Source organism: Pelodiscus sinensis, chromosome 2 (genome assembly GCF_052426305.1).
Source record: "Pelodiscus sinensis isolate ZL-2025 chromosome 2, ASM5242630v1, whole genome shotgun sequence".
NCBI lineage: Eukaryota > Metazoa > Chordata > Testudines > Trionychidae > Pelodiscus > Pelodiscus sinensis.
Genome location: NC_143053.1, coordinates 83,548,968 through 83,567,808, shown reverse-complemented (window position 1 = coordinate 83,567,808; position 18,841 = coordinate 83,548,968). Strand labels below are relative to the sequence as shown.

Genomic DNA, 18,841 nt, shown 5'->3' with positions numbered 1-18,841 from the left:
CAGATCCCACATGTGTTTCTTGCGGGTGTACAAAGATTTAAAGAAAAGAGACAAATCCACGGTCTATTAAATACTATGATTAGAAAACATGTCAGTCACACTAATAAAAACCAGATAAATCAAAGGACCAAAGGCCTGATTCTGCAATACTTATTCATATTGTGTGGCACTTAGCCATCCAAATAGTGCCATTAATCTTCAATGAGATCACTTGCATAAATAAATGCTACTCAATGAAAGGTTGTAGAATCCTTCCTTAACTTGTTCCATTCAGCTTCTCTTCTCCTTAATAGCTGACTAAGGACACAAGTGTTAGCATTAACTTTGAATTTCCTGGCTTTTATTATGCTTTGAGTTATTTAAGTGCAGGTCTGTTGATACAAATAGGCTAAACATGGGTCCATCCTGACTGGGAAATGAATTGTACATCAGTATGGCAGGAGGGTTTCATATGCACAGAGCATAACTAATATCTGCAACACAAACATCAGTCTTGGTTCATTTTATTTTCTACCACTCTTCCCTTCCCTTATTCCTAGTGCTCAGCCTTGCAGTAAGCTAGTGTCCTATCTTCTGTTATCTCCTGACTCAGGCGGTAGAGAGACTAGGAGACATAAGGCAAGCTTTACTCTCTTCCCAATGGAAGTTGGCCCAGTAAAATATATTACTTCATCCACCTTGTTTCTCTAATATCCTGGGACCAACAGGGCTAACAACTGAAAACCTCAAGTGTTCATACTTTACCTGGCATTTTATAACCACAGTCTCAAAATGGTTCCTTTGTTCTTTGTTAGACACTGAGGTCTATCATAATCCAAGTACAAATAGTTTAGCTAGTGTTTAGAGGTCAAGTATATTTTTTAAAACTCTTACCATATACTGGCTTTTCTTATCACCTCAGTTTTACTTCGTTCTCATTTTTTTTCTATTTCTTGTTACCCTTTGATATATATGCAGGCAAACTCCTTTCAAGATGTATCAGACTCCAATTTTTGCAATCATTTTTTGTCTTATTTTTGTTTTTGTTTTGTTTTGCATTTTCACTCTGCCCCCTCTGTTTATTTATGTAGTATCCCAAGTGTGTACTAGGCAATTTGCAGAGCCATTAGAAATGACAGTCCTTGCTCCAAAGAGCTTACAGTCTTAAGTGTGGCTATAAATAAAACCTCGCTTTTTTCACCACTAAATCTCAAAGCACTTTACAAAGGAGTGAATAGTCCTATAACATCTTAGAGACTAACAAAAAATGTATGATACCATCTACATTTTTTTAGTCTCTAAGGTGCAACAGGACAATTCACTGTTTATGTTTTTTCAGTTACAGACTAACACGATTATCCCTCTGAAACAATTTACAAAGGAGGTCAGTATCATTATTCCCATTTTACAGGCTGAGAAATTGAGGCACACAGGGTGACATGACTTGCCCACAGTCACCCAGTAGGCAGTGGATGAGATGGAAACAGAACTCTGGTCTCCTGAGTCTGTGCCCAGAGCTCTGTGTACTAGACGACTCTGTAAACATACCACATTCAGAGCATGTCTTCTCTGGAAAACTGACCAGTTTAGCTATTCTGAATTAAATATTTTACTATATCTATTGCATAGTAAAATCTGTTTTATTCCAGAATAATTATTTTACTTGCAAAATTACCTTTTTCGCAGAAGAAAGTATCCAAATGGGGGAGTTTTTCCAGAATAAAGTATACCAAACTAACGATAGTGGGATAGCTTTTGATGGTCAATTCTCCTCACATCGGCAAGGTCAAGTGTATTTATGAGAGGAAGGAGGTCCAGGCTAGTAACAATAGAAATACATGGTTGCTATGGTTTGTTATGACTGCATTTTGATGGAGTTAATGAACAAGAGGAGTTGTTTTTTGTTTGTAGCATTATGAACTAAAGTAGTCCGTTCTAATGTTTTAGATGTACTTTTCTTCCTCCTGCTAAAGACTCCATCAGTCATTTTATGCTATATTGTCACTTTTCCTTATTCACTCAGTATTTGTCCCTCAAACTTGTGTCCAAGAATGGAGCCTCTCAGGATTTTAGCCAGAAATAAGTGCATCCACCTATTTTTATTTCTGTTACTATTGTACATCTTAGCCCGTCCATTTCGGACACTAGAGATTTTGACTCAGAGAAATGGGTATGCTGCCTTATAAACTAAAAGCAACAAGTATTATAAAGCAGTATTTAGCTATTGAAAAGACTGTTTGCCTTCTGGAGAGATTCCTTTCAGTCTTTCACATGCTTTATTTGTTCTGTTGACTGGTAATATGCACATTAATGGACTGCTTGTTTTTAAGGGGTGGGGAAATCAGTGACACTTGACTAGATACAACAGCAGGAGCAACAGCAGAAGTGGTAACAATGGAGAACAATATCAGCATGCATCTCACAATCAGCTGGGGTGACAGGTTTTAAACAAGTAGCCAGTCGTAGGCAGCCAGGGTTAAGCACTTATTTCTCCTCCAGTTCTATCTATAGAATATTAAACTTATTAAGAGGTGCATCCCCATCTCTCACCAAAAAGTGTAATTTAAATTCACTTATAAACAGCCTCTCAATGTGACCTCTGTGCAATCAATGTACATTTCATTTTAAAATTCTATCTTAACTTTGTACTGAAAAGACGAGGGACCATTTTCAACTCCTAAGCTGTGTTGTGAAGTATCAGATGGCCAAGGTCCAGATGAGGCAGCTGTTCTGAAATATACACAGTGGGAAGAGTTTTCATAACAATGGGAAACACATGAAAGCTCTCAAAGTAGCTCCTCCCCACCATTGAAGATTCCTTTCAGTTGAGTGATTTGCACACTGGGTTGCATAAATGACTAGACACTCCAAGGGGTGCATTTGCAGCACAGAGCAAAGGGAATTAGACACGCAACCCTTACTAACAATAATGTCAGTTGTAGAATTCTCAGTGCAACGTGCTGAAAATATTCTGCTTAGTGAATCTTCTAGTTCACAGCTATTTCCTAACAGGGCTGAGCTCTGGGAGCAAAATGAAAGGCTTCAACTGTGCTTGTATGTGGATAGAGTTCTTTTCTTTTCTGTGGGCTCTGAAGGAAGAATCATAAAAAATAAAAGGCTCCCCCCTTTGACCATTTTACCCTTCTTCTGTGAACATCTACTGTGTATTCTAAGTCCAACTTTACTTCAGCCAGCTAAATTGTTGTGGTATATTATAAGGATGTTAAAGACTAGTCGATTAGTCAACTATCCGATAAGCATTTGCTTATTGGATAGTCTTATGACTAGTTGATATCCCCCCCGGGGAGGAAGGGGTACTTTGAAACCCAGCCGCTGCACAGCTTATCTGCAGAGTCCCCAGCTGACCACAGGTTCCAGGGAAGCGCTGCGTGGAACCTAGGGTCAGCTGGGAACTTCCCAGCTGATCCCAGGTTCCTGGGAAATGCCACCGGGAGCCCGGGATCAACTGGGAGTCCGTGGCTCAGCTGCGTGGTGGGCTGCCCCTTTAAAACACCGCATCTACTCATTTCAAAGGGGCAGCTGTTGTGGAGCCTGGGGTCAGCTGGGGACTCCCACCTGACCCCGGGCTCCCCACAACATTTCCCTGAACTGATGCCACTTCTCCTGACTTCCTGCCCTGTCTACGGACCATGCTAAACCCCAATAAATTCAAACACAGTGTTGAGGAGAGCTCAGTGGGGGAAATGCCTTCCACACTTTGGGGGCATTTGGGAGCTGACCCTAGGCTCCTATCGGCATGCAGCGTAGCATGGAGCTCGGGTTCAACGGGGAACTGAGAGAGTCCCCCACTGACCCTGGGCTCCATGGCTTTGAAATACACAAGTACCCCCACTGGGGACTCTTGTGCATTTCAAAGCTGGCACCCGCATGCATCCCGGAGTCAGCAGAACTTCCCACTGGCCCTAGACTGTAGGCAGAGTTCCACATTCCTCCTTTGAAATGTACAAGAGGGCTCTTGTACATTTCAAAGGAGGAATGTGGAAGTGCCTATCAACTAGTCTACTAGTCGATGGAAATTCCATTGACTAGTTGACTAGTCAATTAACTGCATTTTAACATCCTTAGTATGTTAGCCAGCCTTAAAAAGGTAAAACACGAAACTGTGATTGTATACCTAGCTTCAATTAAACCTACTTCAGTTCTTAATTTAGTTTTCTCCCTACTTGCTTGGTTGTTCTGTGCATTTGTGAATACTATGAAGGGTTCTTCAGTTTACAGTGATTTTGTGGTAGTGCTCTAGTAGGATACTATAAAGTCGGCACTGTGCTGAGAGGATTGAGTGTGGAAGGCATTTGTACCACTGAGCTCTCCTCAACACTGTGTTTGAATTTATTGGGGTTTAACGTGGTCCATAGACAGGGCACCGACTTGGAAGTCAGGAGAAGTGACATCAGTTAAGGGTTCTGCCACTGAACTGCCAGGTGACTTGAGCAAGTCATCCATCTGTGCCTCTGTTCTTCTCCTAGGGTATGTCTACACTAGCCCCCTAGTTCGAACTAGGGAGGTTAATGAGGGCGACCAAAATTGCAAATGAAGCGCGGGATTTAAATATCCCGCACTTCATTAGCATGTTCCCGGGCAGTCGCCATTATGGAAATTGACTAGCCCGGAATAACTGCCCGCATCTACACGCGGCAGTGAAACGGGAGTTCCAAGTAAAGCCCTAACTCGAATTAGCTGTTATTCCTCCTGGAATGAGGTTTAACAGCTAATTCGAATTAAGGGCTTTACTTCGAACTCCCGTTTTACTGCCACGTGTAGACACGGGCAGTTATTCCGGGTTAGTCAATTTCCAAAAATGGCGACCGCCCGGAAACATGCTAATGAAGCACAAGATATTTAAATCCCGCACTTCATTTGCAATTTTTGTCCCCCTCATTAGCCTCCCTAGTTCGAACTAGGGGGCTAGTGTAGACATACCCGTAGGGTTGACAGATGGACTCAACAAAAATACTGGACACCCTTGACATTACATTACAATCTACATTACATCTTATTTAGAAAATACTGGACATTTCTATTTTCTCATTAAATTTTCTCAATTTGTTTCCCTAACAGAAAGCTCAAATACTGTGGACTGTCCGGTTCAAAACCGGACACCTGAATACCCTATATTCTCCATTCTTCACTTCACACTCTGTTTTGTGTAAGACTATAAGGGTATGTCTACACTACCCCGCTAGTTCGAACTAGCGGGGGTAATGTAGTCATCCGCAGTTGCAAATGAAGCCCGGGATTTGAATTTCCCAGGCTTCATTTGCATGAAGCTGGCCAACGCCATTTTTAAATGCCGGCTAGTTTGGACCCCGTGCCGCGCGGTTACACGTGGCACGGACTAGCTAGTTCGAATTAGGCTTCTAATCCAAACTAGCTGTACACCTCATTCCACGAGGCGTACAGCTAGTTCGGATTAGAAGCCTAATCCGAATTAGCTAGTCCGTGCCGCGTGTAGCCGCGCGGCACGGAGTCCGAACTAGCCGGCATTTAAAAATGGCACCGGCCGGCTTCATGCAAATGAAGCCCGGGAAATTCAAATCCCGGGCTTCATTTGCAAGTGCAGATGACTACATTACCCCCGCTAGTTCGAACTAGCAGGGTAGTGTAGACATACCCTAAACTCTTCAGAGACTGTCTCTGTGTTTGCTTATATACTGCTTAGTACAATGGGGCCCTATCTTTGTTGTCCTGCAAGCATTGCTATTACGGTAATAATGGTTTGAATCAATGTAGATTTTTTTTCATTTCTTTCACTAACTTAAGTCCATCCAGACTATTGTAAAACCAAATAATATAGGCCAGAGTCTCCAGTCTACTATAACTCATTGTGCCACTGTGATGGGACAAAGAGACCACAAAACCAGACCAGTGTGGGAAAATCACCAAGAAGTGCAAAGTTGCCAAAGTGTCCCTTTGCTAACTTCCTCAGGGAACCAGTGTAGTGGATGCAACTGGGGGAAACATGACATGGCTGGAGCACCATACGCTCTGGTGAGTGTTGGCTACTGAAGTAGCCAGTTAGGGCCATCAGTGGCTGGGAACAACTGAGAGCAGCAAAAGTTGCAGTGGTGACTCCAAAAGCCTCCTGCTGTCCCTAGGATCAGATTGGAGGTCCTCTTCCTGGGACCAACACCAGCTAGTAGTTAGCCAGACCTAAGAACTGGGCCCTGTGTTCCACAGGGAAGGAGCAGAGGTATTGGTAGAGGCTATATTTCCCCAATATGGTACATGAGTAGTTCCACATTTGCAACACTTTTGGAAAGCTCATAACCTTTCTGCATCTGAGGCCAGGTCTTCACTAGGAACTTTGGCAGGTGTAACAGGGACAGCAAAGAGGGTGATTTTTCACAACAGTTCTATATCAGCAAAAGCTATAGTGTTGAAGTGGTTGTACCAGCACAGAAGTGTGTTTGACCAGTTTATTAATTCAAACAAAACACTCACCAAATAACACAGACCAGAACTGACCAACATAAGCTTCAGGAGCTCAGAGACCTTTCACTCTACACCTCTCTGCTCCCAGGCTGGTCACAAGAGCCAATACTTGACCTATAGCCACGTAGCAGAAGCAGGTATGGCCGCTTACAGCTCCCATTGGCCACAGGAGCTGTGGAAAGTGGATTGGACTGAGATACTGCTTCCTGCAGCTGCGAAAAGCCACCCACAGGCAACGGGAGCTGCAAGAAGCACTGGCAGCCCGCCAGGGACTAACCTTGGTGAATCACCTCCAACCAGCGGGCCGCTTATTGCTCACCCCTGCTGTACACCACTGTTTTCATTTCGGGATCCAGTATAAGCTAAACCAACAAAAGCGCTTTTTTTGTGTAACTAGTCTGGCAAATTTTTTTTAATGACCACCTAGACTTACTGTTATCAGCTGCTCTAGAATGCATGAGTCAGAGGTAACATTCATAACAATGACTGATGTGTCTACTTCGTAACTTCCTCACTGGGGCATTTGGTTCAATCGCTGCAGAAAGGCATAGTATTTACCATTGCTGACTTACGTTTGCTTTCCTGTCAGTTCTAGGGAAAATTCGAACTGCAGTGGGCAGTGCCCAGCTTCTTATGGCCCAGAAATTTTACCAGTTCAGAGAACTGTGTGAAGAAAATCTGGTATGTAATGTTTGTTATAGATTAGATTAGAATTTACTCTGTGAGTCAATATGCCTTAAATTGCATAAAGTTTTTCTAGATTATAGTATCTGCAATTTATTCTAATAAAGTGCTTGATTCCTCCAACCAATGTAGTTTCCTCCAATCCTTTGTACTTAACAGAGTTACACCAGTTTATACACCCAGTGGGAAATCAGTATGAGGTCCATAATTATTTAAAAAGAAAGAAACTAAAAAGGTTTTGGATGAAATTTAGTGGAAGCTTTGCCAGTATTTGGATTCTGTTCATATAAGCACCCATATGTTATTCAAAACTGAGTGAATCTCTTGACTCTTTAGAATTGGATTGGAAATCTTGTGGAATTACACACTTTCTCATGGGATTCCCAGTGCTACCTCCTTTCAGTTGGACGGGTGTAGTTTGAAACAATATCAACTGTGGAATTTTGGCTGATCTGCCTCTAAATCAAGGAAGTATGGCACTTCGCAAAAATGAAAAATAATGAGTAATTGAAGCTAATCAAACTCTTCCAAATCTCCAAAGAGATATAAGAAATGTCTTATTTTCTCAGAATCAGTTTGTCATGCCTATTCTGAATAATATGTAGCACATTGTAGACTGTATACCTAAAACGATAATATTTTTCATTTATCCAAGATTTCAAACCATGTTTTTAATTAATTCATAGATGTTAAGGCCAGAAGGGACCACTGTCATCATGTAGTATGACCTTCCAGTATTAACATCCCATAGAACTTCCCTGAATTAATTCCTCTTTCAGCTACAGCAGATCTTTTAGAAAAACAGCCAATCTTGATTTTAAAATTTCTAGCAATTGAGAACCCAGCCCCACTCTTGGTGAGTTATTCCAGTAGCTAATTGCTCTCACATGTACAAATTGCTTCTTATTTTTAGTCTGAATTTATTTAGCTTCAACTTCTACTGGGTCTTCTTATACCTTTTTCTGCTAAATCAAAGAGCCCTCTGTTATCAAATGTTTAATGATTTACCATTGCTGAGTAGATAAAGCACTATTATCCCCAATTTACTCATGAGGCTTCTAAAGCTCAGAATGGTTCAGGAGAGAGCAGAGAATGGAACACAGAACTCATGGCTCTCCTTCCTGTTTGTGAACCATCCTGTTAGTAAGTTCTCTTCTTACAACATCCAATCAGGCTGAGATAAGAAGAACTATTTTCCAAATTACAGATAAAATTATTTTGTTTTTCATTGTTACCAAAACACATTTTAGACTATGGCCAGGGCCGGCTCGAGACAATCCTGTGCCCTAGGAAGTGGGCACGTGACGTATGCACGGCTCCTCCCTCGGGCGCACGGCACATGCGTGTCCCCACCCCCTGGCATGCTGCTCACCTTACAGCTGCAATCGGGTGCGTGGCACCGGACTGCAGCTCTAAAGGGCGCGCAGCACCCCTTACAGCTGCCATAAGGCACCCCCCCATAGTTTGGCGTCCCAGGCAGCTGCCCGGCTAGCCCCCCCTTAATCCAGCCCTGACTATGCCAAGTTGACATTATGGGTCAGTGAGTGACATGTAATGTGACATTTGTTTTCAGCAATTGACCCAGTTCTCATTCAAACTATTGGGAGTCTCTCAAGGAGAGCTGAATCGGGACCTTAATGAAAAGCATATAATTGTAAAAGCTCCATATCGAAATCTACTTTGTAATCCTCAGTCCTGTGGTGAAGTGTTAATGGCCTTAGGGTTTCATGGAAGGCAAAGGGAGGTGAAGCACCACTTCAGCGGATCAGGACCTAAATTAGAAATATGCCTAAACTGCCAGATGCAACAGAAACCCCTGATCTCCGTGGTGAAGCCCATCACTTATTAACATGAAGAATGAGAAAAGTATTTTGTTCTTGTATCTGTGTATGTTAAAGTTACTGTTTCAGTTCGACTACCCAATAATATCAGTGCTCAAGAGCTTAGAATCCTGTTATAACCTACTGGTAGATCCTTTCCAAGTAGAAGAGTGGCTTCTTTGATCCCAAATTTGATTCCTTTTAAAATCATTTCTCTCTGATGTTATGAAACATGCAGTAGAAGATGTTTCTTAAGAGACACAGTTTCATAACCAACACTTAGGGTATGTCTAGACTGCACTCTAAAATTGAAATAAGATACACAATTTGCATCTTCTTTCAATTTTATTTCGAAATAGGCTATTTCGAAATTTGGCATCTACGTGGTGCCAAATTTTGAAATAAAGCACTATTTCGAGACATCCCTTATTCTTCATTCAATGAGGATTAGTGCATCAGTTATTTTGAAAATTATTTTGAAATAGCAGACTCGTTCCTTGGATGCAGGGTAGCTATTTCATGATACGTCCAGCGTTCCGAAATAGGCTTGCAGTCTAGATTACCCTAATTTTTTTACTGGAGAAATAAAGTGTTAACATAATATAACATAAAATCATAATCTCAATTGAGCCAGCTATCACATAGAAGTGTAGACTGCAGAGACAGGTCTGATTTGAAGAGGCGTTTAGCACCCATAGATCCCATTACCTCAAGTGGAATTTTAGGTGTTTGGCACTTCTGAAAAATCAAACTGTAAGCCAGTACGTACAGGCAGTCCCTGAGTTACGCGGATCCGACTTATGTCGGATCCGCAGTTACAAACGGGGCTTTTCTCTCCCCGGAGGACAGGAGCGGCGGGACGCCCAGATGCACCGCGGTCCGCCACCCCCGTCCTCCGGGGCGAGAAAAGCTGCTCCCCGTCTCCCTGGTCTGCAGGGAGACGGGGAGCAAAGCCTTGGAGCACGCCCGCAGCGGGACAGCCCGGGCATGCTTGAGCTGTCCCGCTGCAGGCGTGCTCCGTGGCTTTGCTCCCCGTCTCCCGACCAGCAGACCAGGGAGATGGGGAGCAAAGCCTCGGAGAACACCCGCAGTGGGACAGCCGCGGCATGCCTGGACTGTCCCGCTGCCCGCGTGCTCTGCGGCTTTGCTCCGCCTCTCCCAGGTCAGCAGACCAGGGAGACGGAGCAAAGCCGTGGAGGACTTGGGCGGTCCCGCCACCCCCCGTCTCCCTGGTCTGCTGGAGGGGGGGGTGCAGCTAGTGCCTCCCCCCCAGCAGACCAGGCTTTTCTTGCCTACACATGGGGTAGAGCAGCTGGGGGCTGCCGGGTTGGTCCCGCAGCGCCGCTCCGGACCAACCCAGCAGCACCCCAGCTGCTCTGCCCCAGGCGTCCTGATTCAGCCGCTGCTGGTCAGTTTCAGCAGCGGCTGAATCAGGACGCCTGGGGCAGAGCAGCTGGGGTGCTGCTGGGTTGCTCCAGTAGCGCCGAGGAGCCGCGCTACTGGAGCAACCCAGCAGCACCCCAGCTTCTCTGCCCCAGGCGTCCCCAAGTCAGCCGCTGCTGAAACTGACCAGCGGCTGACTACAGGAAGCCCGAGGCAGAATTGCTCTGCCCCAGGCTTCCTGCAATCAGCTGCTGATCAGTTTCAGCAGCGGCTGATTTGGGGACGCCTGGGTTTCTTAAGTTGAATCTGTATGTAAGTCAGAACTGGCGTCCAGATTCAGCCGGTTGAAACTGATCAGTTTCAGCAGTGGCTGACGCCAGTTCCGACTTACATACAGATTCAACTTAAGAACAAACCTACTGTCCCTATTTTGTACGTAACCCGGGGACTGCCTGTATATCCAATATCTTATTGAGCGCATTTAAAGAGATTCTTTAGACAGATGTCACCAGAACAATGTGTAGCATTAAAATCTTGCAACCCAGTGGCAGAAGAAAAAATTTAACTGCAGATTCTGGTTAAGCATATAACTCTCCCCAAAAGAGTGCCCTGCAAAAGTAAAGTTAGTGTGCATTCATACTCCTCATATGCTTACCTCTGCAAAGATTATTCTTGCCGGGAACATGAATAATTTGTCCAGGGAGTTGTGTATTACATACATTTTTATTTAAAATGTATTATTTTCATAGTCCTTAATATTTTTGAAGCTCTGTACAAATGTAAATTAATGCCCAGTTGAATCAGTAGATGCACATGCAGAAACATGGAATGAAATCCTGATACTAGTGAAGTCAACGGGAGTCTTGCCATTGATTTCATTGCAGGATTTCATCCATGATAGACCCCTTGGCTGTGCTGAAGAATGTCTCTTTGTGGCTCCTGTTACAGAAGGACGTTGGTAAAGCAAATTGAAGCCACTGACTTCAGGGGAAAGCACAGGTTTTCTGGGACACACCTATCAGAATTTAGCCCTAAATCTTTATAAGTAAAAATATTAATAAGGAGCGTGCTTTCTTGTTTCTGTTAACTTTTTCAAAGTATCTCATTGATTAATTGAATCTAAGTAAAGTGCTTTGCTGGTGCCGTGCATAGATATTTGTACAAATGCTTTACATTAAAAGATACTAAAGCCAAAATATTTTTTCTTCTATTGTACAGAATCCTAATGCACATCCAAGACCGACCTCCCAGGATTTAGCAGGGTTTTGGGATATGCTCCAGTTATCCATAGAAAATATTAGTATGAAATTTGATGAACTTCATCAGTTAAAGGCCAATAATTGGAAACAGATGGATCCTCATGACAAGAAGGTAGAACAATGTAGATTTTGTATGCTTCATTTAAAACCCTGCACAAATACTGGACAAATTAAATAGTCCTCTGTGTACAGATGTTGAAAATGTGCAGTGACGCTCATATCAGTTTAATTTCACTGTAATGGCAATGTTTACATAATAATCATCTGGGATATTATCTGTAATATGTTTCAGGCATATTTTAAAACCAAATCTGTCTTTGTGAATTGGATAATGAGAATGTAGTACTTTGTTAAACTTTACATTGAATCATACTAGATGATCAGCCGTTGGAACTGCCAAATATATTGATTCTTTAATTTAAATAAATCACATTTATGGTGCATATTATTGCATATAGGAAGAATTCAGTTTACTTGCACACTTTAGGTTTTGTTACTGAGAAAACTAGAGAAGTACTGTAATCATCACTGACTTTGGTAACCAGATCCTAAGTACGGTGCTAAACCAACTGCTGTCATACAGAGCTAAAAATACACTTCAGAAAAGTTGCACGGTAATCTTCCATATCATTTTTTGTTTGTTTTTCTTTTGTATTTTTTAATGGAAGTTCTTGTAATCAGGTCAATTTTGTTGGTAAATATCATTTTCCCAAGAGAGGCCGGAAATTATTTGTAGCAGTGGTAAATGTTTTTAACAGAGTTTTCAATAATTGTCATAAAGACATTTACCAGGATTCCAAAGATGAGCCACACTCCTCTTTTCATTCTGGTTTGACACATGTTCTTATTTGTAATCCTCACCATCAGGACAGCTGATGAGCTGATCAAACAGCACATTGGGTAAGCCCCTGTACAGGTCTCCAAATCTATTGTTATCATAATATATTACTTTATAGAACCCATGAATGTGCTAGAAACCTTACAGAAAACACTTCGAGCCAGATCTATGTCCAGAGGAGCTTCCAGTCTGTTGTGCTCCTGCTGCCAGCCAACTCTACAGCTAAGTTTCCATTAGCCTCATCAGGCTCAGGCACAGGCTGATAAATATCACATATAGGTAGGGATATAACGTATACCAAAAAGGCAAGGGAGCAAGACAGGCAGCATTTACAGACAAAAGACTATACCCTCGCTCATCTGGGTAACCCATCTTGTTGCTGACAAGCAAAAGTGACATTTTCTTTTGGACAAATAATAAAACAAATTTCCACAACTCTTTCAGCAGGAAGGTTTGAAATAGATTTTTGTTAGCATCCTATTCCCTCCAAACAAGAGAAAAAAATAAGGTCCTTTGTTCCTGAATTAGGAGTTCCATATTATAGGTTAATCTCAAACCATCAGAGGAATAACTGTTAGGCTACGTCTACACTGGCCCCTTTTCCGGAAGGGGCATGTAAATTTCACCAGTCGTCGTAGGGAAATCCGCGGGGGATTTAAATATCCCCCGCGGCATTTAAATAAAAATGTCCACCGCTTTTTTCCGGCTTTTTTAAAAGCCGGAAAAAAGCGGCGGACATTTTTTTTTAAATGCCGCGGGGGATATTTAAATCCCCCGCGGATTTCCCTACGACGACTGGTGAAATTTACATGCCCCTTCCGGAAAAGGGGCCAGTGTAGACGTAGCCTTAGTGTTTTATCAGGGATGGCCAATACTTGTTTTCCAAGGTCAAGATATAGAAGTCAGGTTAGTTATTTTTAATATGTCTTTCTTGAGAAGAAGCTGTTAAACTTCACATACACATGTGTGCACATGCCAATGTACAATTTTCATTAGCTTCTAATGCCAAGGAAAGTGTCCAATCTCCAGCATGAAGACAAGACAGTGTCCAAAATTGTCCCTTTCATTTTCCTTGAAAACATTGCAAGGAATTCCCCAAAAAAGGAAGACAATCGGGTTAAAAAAGTGAAACCATATTGAAGAAAGGATCATATGTATTTTACAACCTTACAATAGGAAGGTAGAGGTTATGTGCTTTAAAGAATTACACTGACTTTGTTCCTGCTTCATTTGACTGTGCTTTCAATTAAACTCTTCATCTCCTTATTTAGAAAGAAAGGATGAAACCTTTCTGTGGAATTATTGTTTGCATTTGCCTCTCTCCTCCCTTATCCCAAACTCACCTCCACCCTCATTGGACCCTTGTTAAGCAGTATAGATTAGTCTTTAGATGTAGAAGAAAAAGCAAAGTGTAAATATGTGTAACTAGGTACCTTCAAGTAACAAAGGCTGTTGTGATCAACATGAGAGCACACTAAAAACTAGAATGGAATCTTTGTAGTAATAAAAGCCCTACTCTCAGAAACCATGTCCACAACTGGAAGGGAATGTAATGGCATCTACATTGACTTGACAAAAACTTTACAGTCGCCTGAAATTCAGAGCTGACTACGCACTTTTTCTAAAGCCGTCATCCTTATATACATTTTCTCTTTGTTAACCATGTATCTTTGGCTGCCAAAGTGATGATTAGTGTATGTTCTCGATGATTTTTTTTTTAAATTCCCACCTGTTTTTTAAGTTTATTGTCATTCCTAACGCTCATTCAGCATGGTGCTAAATTTTAATAATTTTTCTAGTGAGACGTGAAAAGTATGGATTATTTGAGCTATTACCAAGATTGGCCACCACTAAGCACATGTTTTTTTTATTCTTAACTATGGTATGCTAACTCCGAGCCTCTAGTTTACGTTACGTTTACTGTGTGATATATATCCGTTGAATCTCAGTGTTGTAAGCCCATTTAGTGCTATGTATGTACTGTGTGTAAGGGACAAGGTCATTTGTGTATTTCACTTCTGTAACACAGATTGCTGCTATAGTAAATTAATTTTATTAACAAACCCTGAAAGTTTGATAGGAGTTGGGTTTTTTTAATTACGTAGTAGAATTTCTACATTAGGTTTATGAAACTGTATTAGCTTAAAATAGTGGTACAAAGTTCTGTTTAAGATGCTCTCCTTTCTAATCCCTGGCACCAGGACGAGGAGTCTGGATTCCCCAATGGGAACCGCAGTTAAGTGGTTAGCTATGGGAGCTTCGGCCCTGTCAGCGCCAGGCGTGTAATACACACCGTACCTGTGGAGAACTAGCACTGCTATCAATACTACCCTTTGCTTTAAACTTACATTATTTTTATGAACCCTTGAATACAAAAGCCAGTTCAATGAAGAAAAAAATGCAGATAAGAACTAACAAACCTTAGGTAAAATGTGTGTTCTAACTACTGACCTATTCTAGTTTTTCCAAGCTTTCCCTGAGAAGCTGTATAATGTCATTAACCTTCTGCTTTGATCAGGAGAGAAGGGTCCCTCCTCCAGTGCCAAAGAAGCCAGCGAAAGGTCAGGTGCCACTCATACGGGAACGTTCTCTGGAAAGCTCACAGCGTCAAGAGGCCCGGAAACGGCTGATGGCTGCCAAACGAGCCGCATCTGTCCGCCAGAATTCAGCCACTGAGAGCGCTGAAAGCATTGAGATTTACATCCCCGAAGCTCAGACCAGGCTATGAAGGAGGACTTCACTGGCAAGACAAGTCTCTTGTATAATCTGCTCCTCTAGGTCCCTGCTCAGAACCACCATTAAGTATTTGTATTTCTCTTTCTTTCTTTCTTTCTCTCTCTCCCTCTCCATAATCCCAATGATCCCAATGAATTCCACTTTTGTGGTGTAGCTGTCAATCCTCCAAGAGATGTCCTCTAATAACCCTTGCTTTTTAAAGGTTTGCCCATGTCATTATTCTGCTTTGTCACATGTATTGATGCTGCCACCTTGCCTCATGTAAGAGAGTGCAACCCTTCTTTCTGTTTAAGAAATAAATACAGAACACACACACACACACACATACACCTGTATAGTAAATACACCATTTAACTCATTCATGATCTTTAGTTTATCTAAAGTTAGTCTGTTACCTGGTGTACAGCAATATAAAACTATAGAGTATTTTGGAAATTCAGTAATGCAGGATGATCCTTTGGGACTCTGCCGTCTTCCTCATTAAAGATTAAAGAAGCTATGGCTCGGATTCCCTTTTTATTACTAATTATTTTTTAAGCAGATGGCGCACTTTATTCTACCCACAGAATCATATCGCACCTGAATTTAAGAAGTCACAAAGGGCAAGGCAGGGAGAAAGATAGCTGTGCTGTGGTGGAAAAGGAGAGAGAAGTAAATCCTGTAGGTGAGTTGGTGAAGTACAGAAAAGATCCTGTGAAAAGACACCTGCACACTCACAGCTGCACAAACTGCCTCATTTGTATTTCATCAATCACCACTAAACATTCTGATCAGCAGAAGATTGTAAATTCGATCTTCCAGGGAAATCATCTATTTTGAAAGGCAATAAAAGGGCAAAAAGAAAGGAGATAAGAAGAAATGATGGTTGAAGATATTATAAAAAGGGACTTTTTTGTCAAAGTATTAAGAATTTTATAAATGGTACTGTATTGTCAATTCCTATTGTATTGTATTGTATGAATTATATTGATTTTAAAAAAAGAAAAGAAGAAAAAAAAGCTTGGTTTTGTTGACGTCTTAATCCTGGTGAAACTATCAGATTTCACACCTATCCACCCTTGTTATTGAAATACTGTACATGGACTCCATTATGTTTTTCAAAGCAAGAATTTTGTTTTATACGCAGCTGGTTGTATGCTTCAGGTTAGACTGCTTCTATCAGCTGGTTTATAACTGGAAGTAAGTTTCTCCTTTAGTCTCTTTTTTAAAAATATAAAATACCCAGTTTTTCAAAAATGAGGATTTTTCACAAGCAGTGGGATATAATGAGCCTATATTTGTTCACTACACTAGCTTTTGAAAACACAATATGCATTTCCTAGTCTTCAGTTTATTTGATACTTAGGGTAAAATCGTGCCCTTGCTGTGTGATGTTGGACTGATGGAGGAAGGTATTTGGCTGTGCATTAGCAGCGGTAACCACTGTGCCAGGACATATCTTGAGTATGTCACTGAAAATGGAACAGCTGGCACATGCTGCAGAAGGCAACATTAGTTGGCTGAGCCCACCTGGCCATCCTCCATCATCAGCAGACCATGCCCTTTTGGGAGTGTTGTGTGTCTTTTGGCATAGTCATCATTCCTCGTTATTAGTGCTCTTGAGCTCAAAATTAGAATCCTGCCCTCTGGTTCTTCCTGTGATCTCTTCTCTCACTTGGACATCCAAATAGCACGTGGCAGGCTGTGACCCTTACAAGAAAGGAAGAGATTTTCTCTCTAATCTGAAAATAGTACAGTGGCGGAGTCTACCAAGTGGTAGCTAATGTGGACTTTGCATCCAATCAAAGTTGGCTGTAAAGGCCCTTATTCTTTAAACAGTATGAACATTCCAGCCGTGGAAATTCCAGTGCGTGGTAGACTTAATTGTGTAGCTCAAATCTTAAATTCCCATCAGAAAGGTAACGGCTTTCTAAAAATATACATCTAAGATCATGACAGACAGCTTCTTTTAATGTAACATAGCCAGGTGCTAATTTAAATTCCTTCAAGAAATTTAGGAGTGGTAAAAGGTTCTGGCACCACCAAATAGTTTCATGAAAACATTGTAAAGCCACTTGAGAATTTGCTACCTCTCGAAGCCATTGATCTCTGAGCTATGTCTTTATAAACAGGGCACAAATATTTACTGCTGTGGTTTACAAGATAAGGGCTAATAATTTAATATTTAAAAGACTTTTAACTAGAGTGACCAGAAATCCAATGTAACCCAACTGAGTGCTTCATGTTAAGGGAGCTTTGAAAGGTTGGCCCTATAAGCATTTGAATACCAGTGTATTTGCTAGTTTTGAAAAGAACCCACTTCCTTTAACTTTTAGCAGCAATGACAGATTACAATGTTTGCAGTATATATAGTGCCTACTGCCACTTCTGGTCATATCTCAAATGGGCACATTAAGTATTACAAATTATTTGGACCTCATTTGTACTAAGATGTACAAAGCAACGTTCAGGTGAGGATTCACATTCACATTCACAACTACATTTCAGTTTGATTTGAAGTTTTCTGAAAGAAGAATTAAGACTTAGCTTGAGAAGTGGCTAGAAAAATGGAAGACAAAGAAAATGGAAGACGTTAGTCTTGTACATTATGAATCATATTTGTATATCATATGATATTTTGGTATGTATTTTAAATTAATCGATTCTTAGCTCAATGTCTGCTGGTTCTTAATGACTGTGGACAGGCCATTATAACATTTACCTAACTTTAACTGCAAAATGTGAAGTGTACACCCAATTTAGAAACAGGTAAATATGGGCCAGAAAACTACTTCTGCCCCCTCAGAGGCCATTAGTTATTCACCTGACTCATTCCATACCACCACAGACATACGTTATCATTTATTTTTGTGTAACTATTTATTTTTTATTCTAATCTACCCAAGTGTAAACTAAAAATGACTATATTCTGGTAAACTTGGTACAAAATTGTTGCTTTTTATTTCCTTGGTAGAAAATTTAAAAGAAAAAAGGTTGTTTTTGTCTCCTGCATTGGAAGTTTAAAAAATAGTATTTATTATATTTTTTGCAGATGTTTCCATAAAATTCTCATAATCTTTTTGTAAAGAGTGATGAAGAAATGGATTAAAGATTTTTAATATTTGAAAAGGTAAATAGAAATAACTTATTTGTAATATACTTCACGTTTATTTATTGGTGTACTACCCTTAATGTTCTGATGTGCACTATCACTTTAATTTAAATTTTATCTTTGTGAATTTGTTTCTTTTTTAAAGAAAAAAGTTTAAATGCATATTTTAAATAATAACTGGAATGTAAATCACTGGCCTACCTGCATTCCTAAATGTGATTTTAAAAGTGTTTTTCATTTGGAGAAAAGGCACCAAAATTGAAAGCCTTTAGATGGAGGGATGGAGAGCATTTTTATGGCTTTATGAATTGGGTTTTCATAGGATTATCTATCTAGTTTGTGTGTGGACAGAAAAATGTAAATAGTCGAACGTTTCCCACAATGTAAAAAAACAAATTAATAAAATAATTAATGCACTGCTTGTAAGAGCTGTGTGTTTTCAATGCAAATTCACAATCCCACAACTGTAAAAATGATTTATTTGATGTGGTCAAGTATAAACGCATTACGCATAACCACCAGAATGCTACTGTTAACTATTTGCAGATTTAGATGCTGATCCTACAAAGACTTTGCATGGGCAACTCAATTCACATGA

The 18,841-nt window shown here is 40.9% G+C and overlaps 1 protein-coding gene across 1 annotated transcript in view; it reads left to right on the top strand.

Annotated features, from left to right (window-relative positions):
- DLGAP1 (DLG associated protein 1) overlaps positions 1-18,586 on the top strand; it is a 589,565-nt gene extending 570,979 nt beyond the window's left edge. The window contains exons 11-13 of the mRNA XM_075920931.2: positions 7,022-7,113; positions 11,538-11,690; positions 14,935-18,586. Coding sequence (XP_075777046.2) covers positions 7,022-7,113; positions 11,538-11,690; positions 14,935-15,144 — 455 coding nt within the window. The 3' untranslated portion in view covers positions 15,145-18,586. The remainder of the gene's footprint in view (positions 1-7,021; positions 7,114-11,537; positions 11,691-14,934) is intronic.
- The last annotated feature ends 255 nt before the right edge of the window (positions 18,587-18,841 follow it).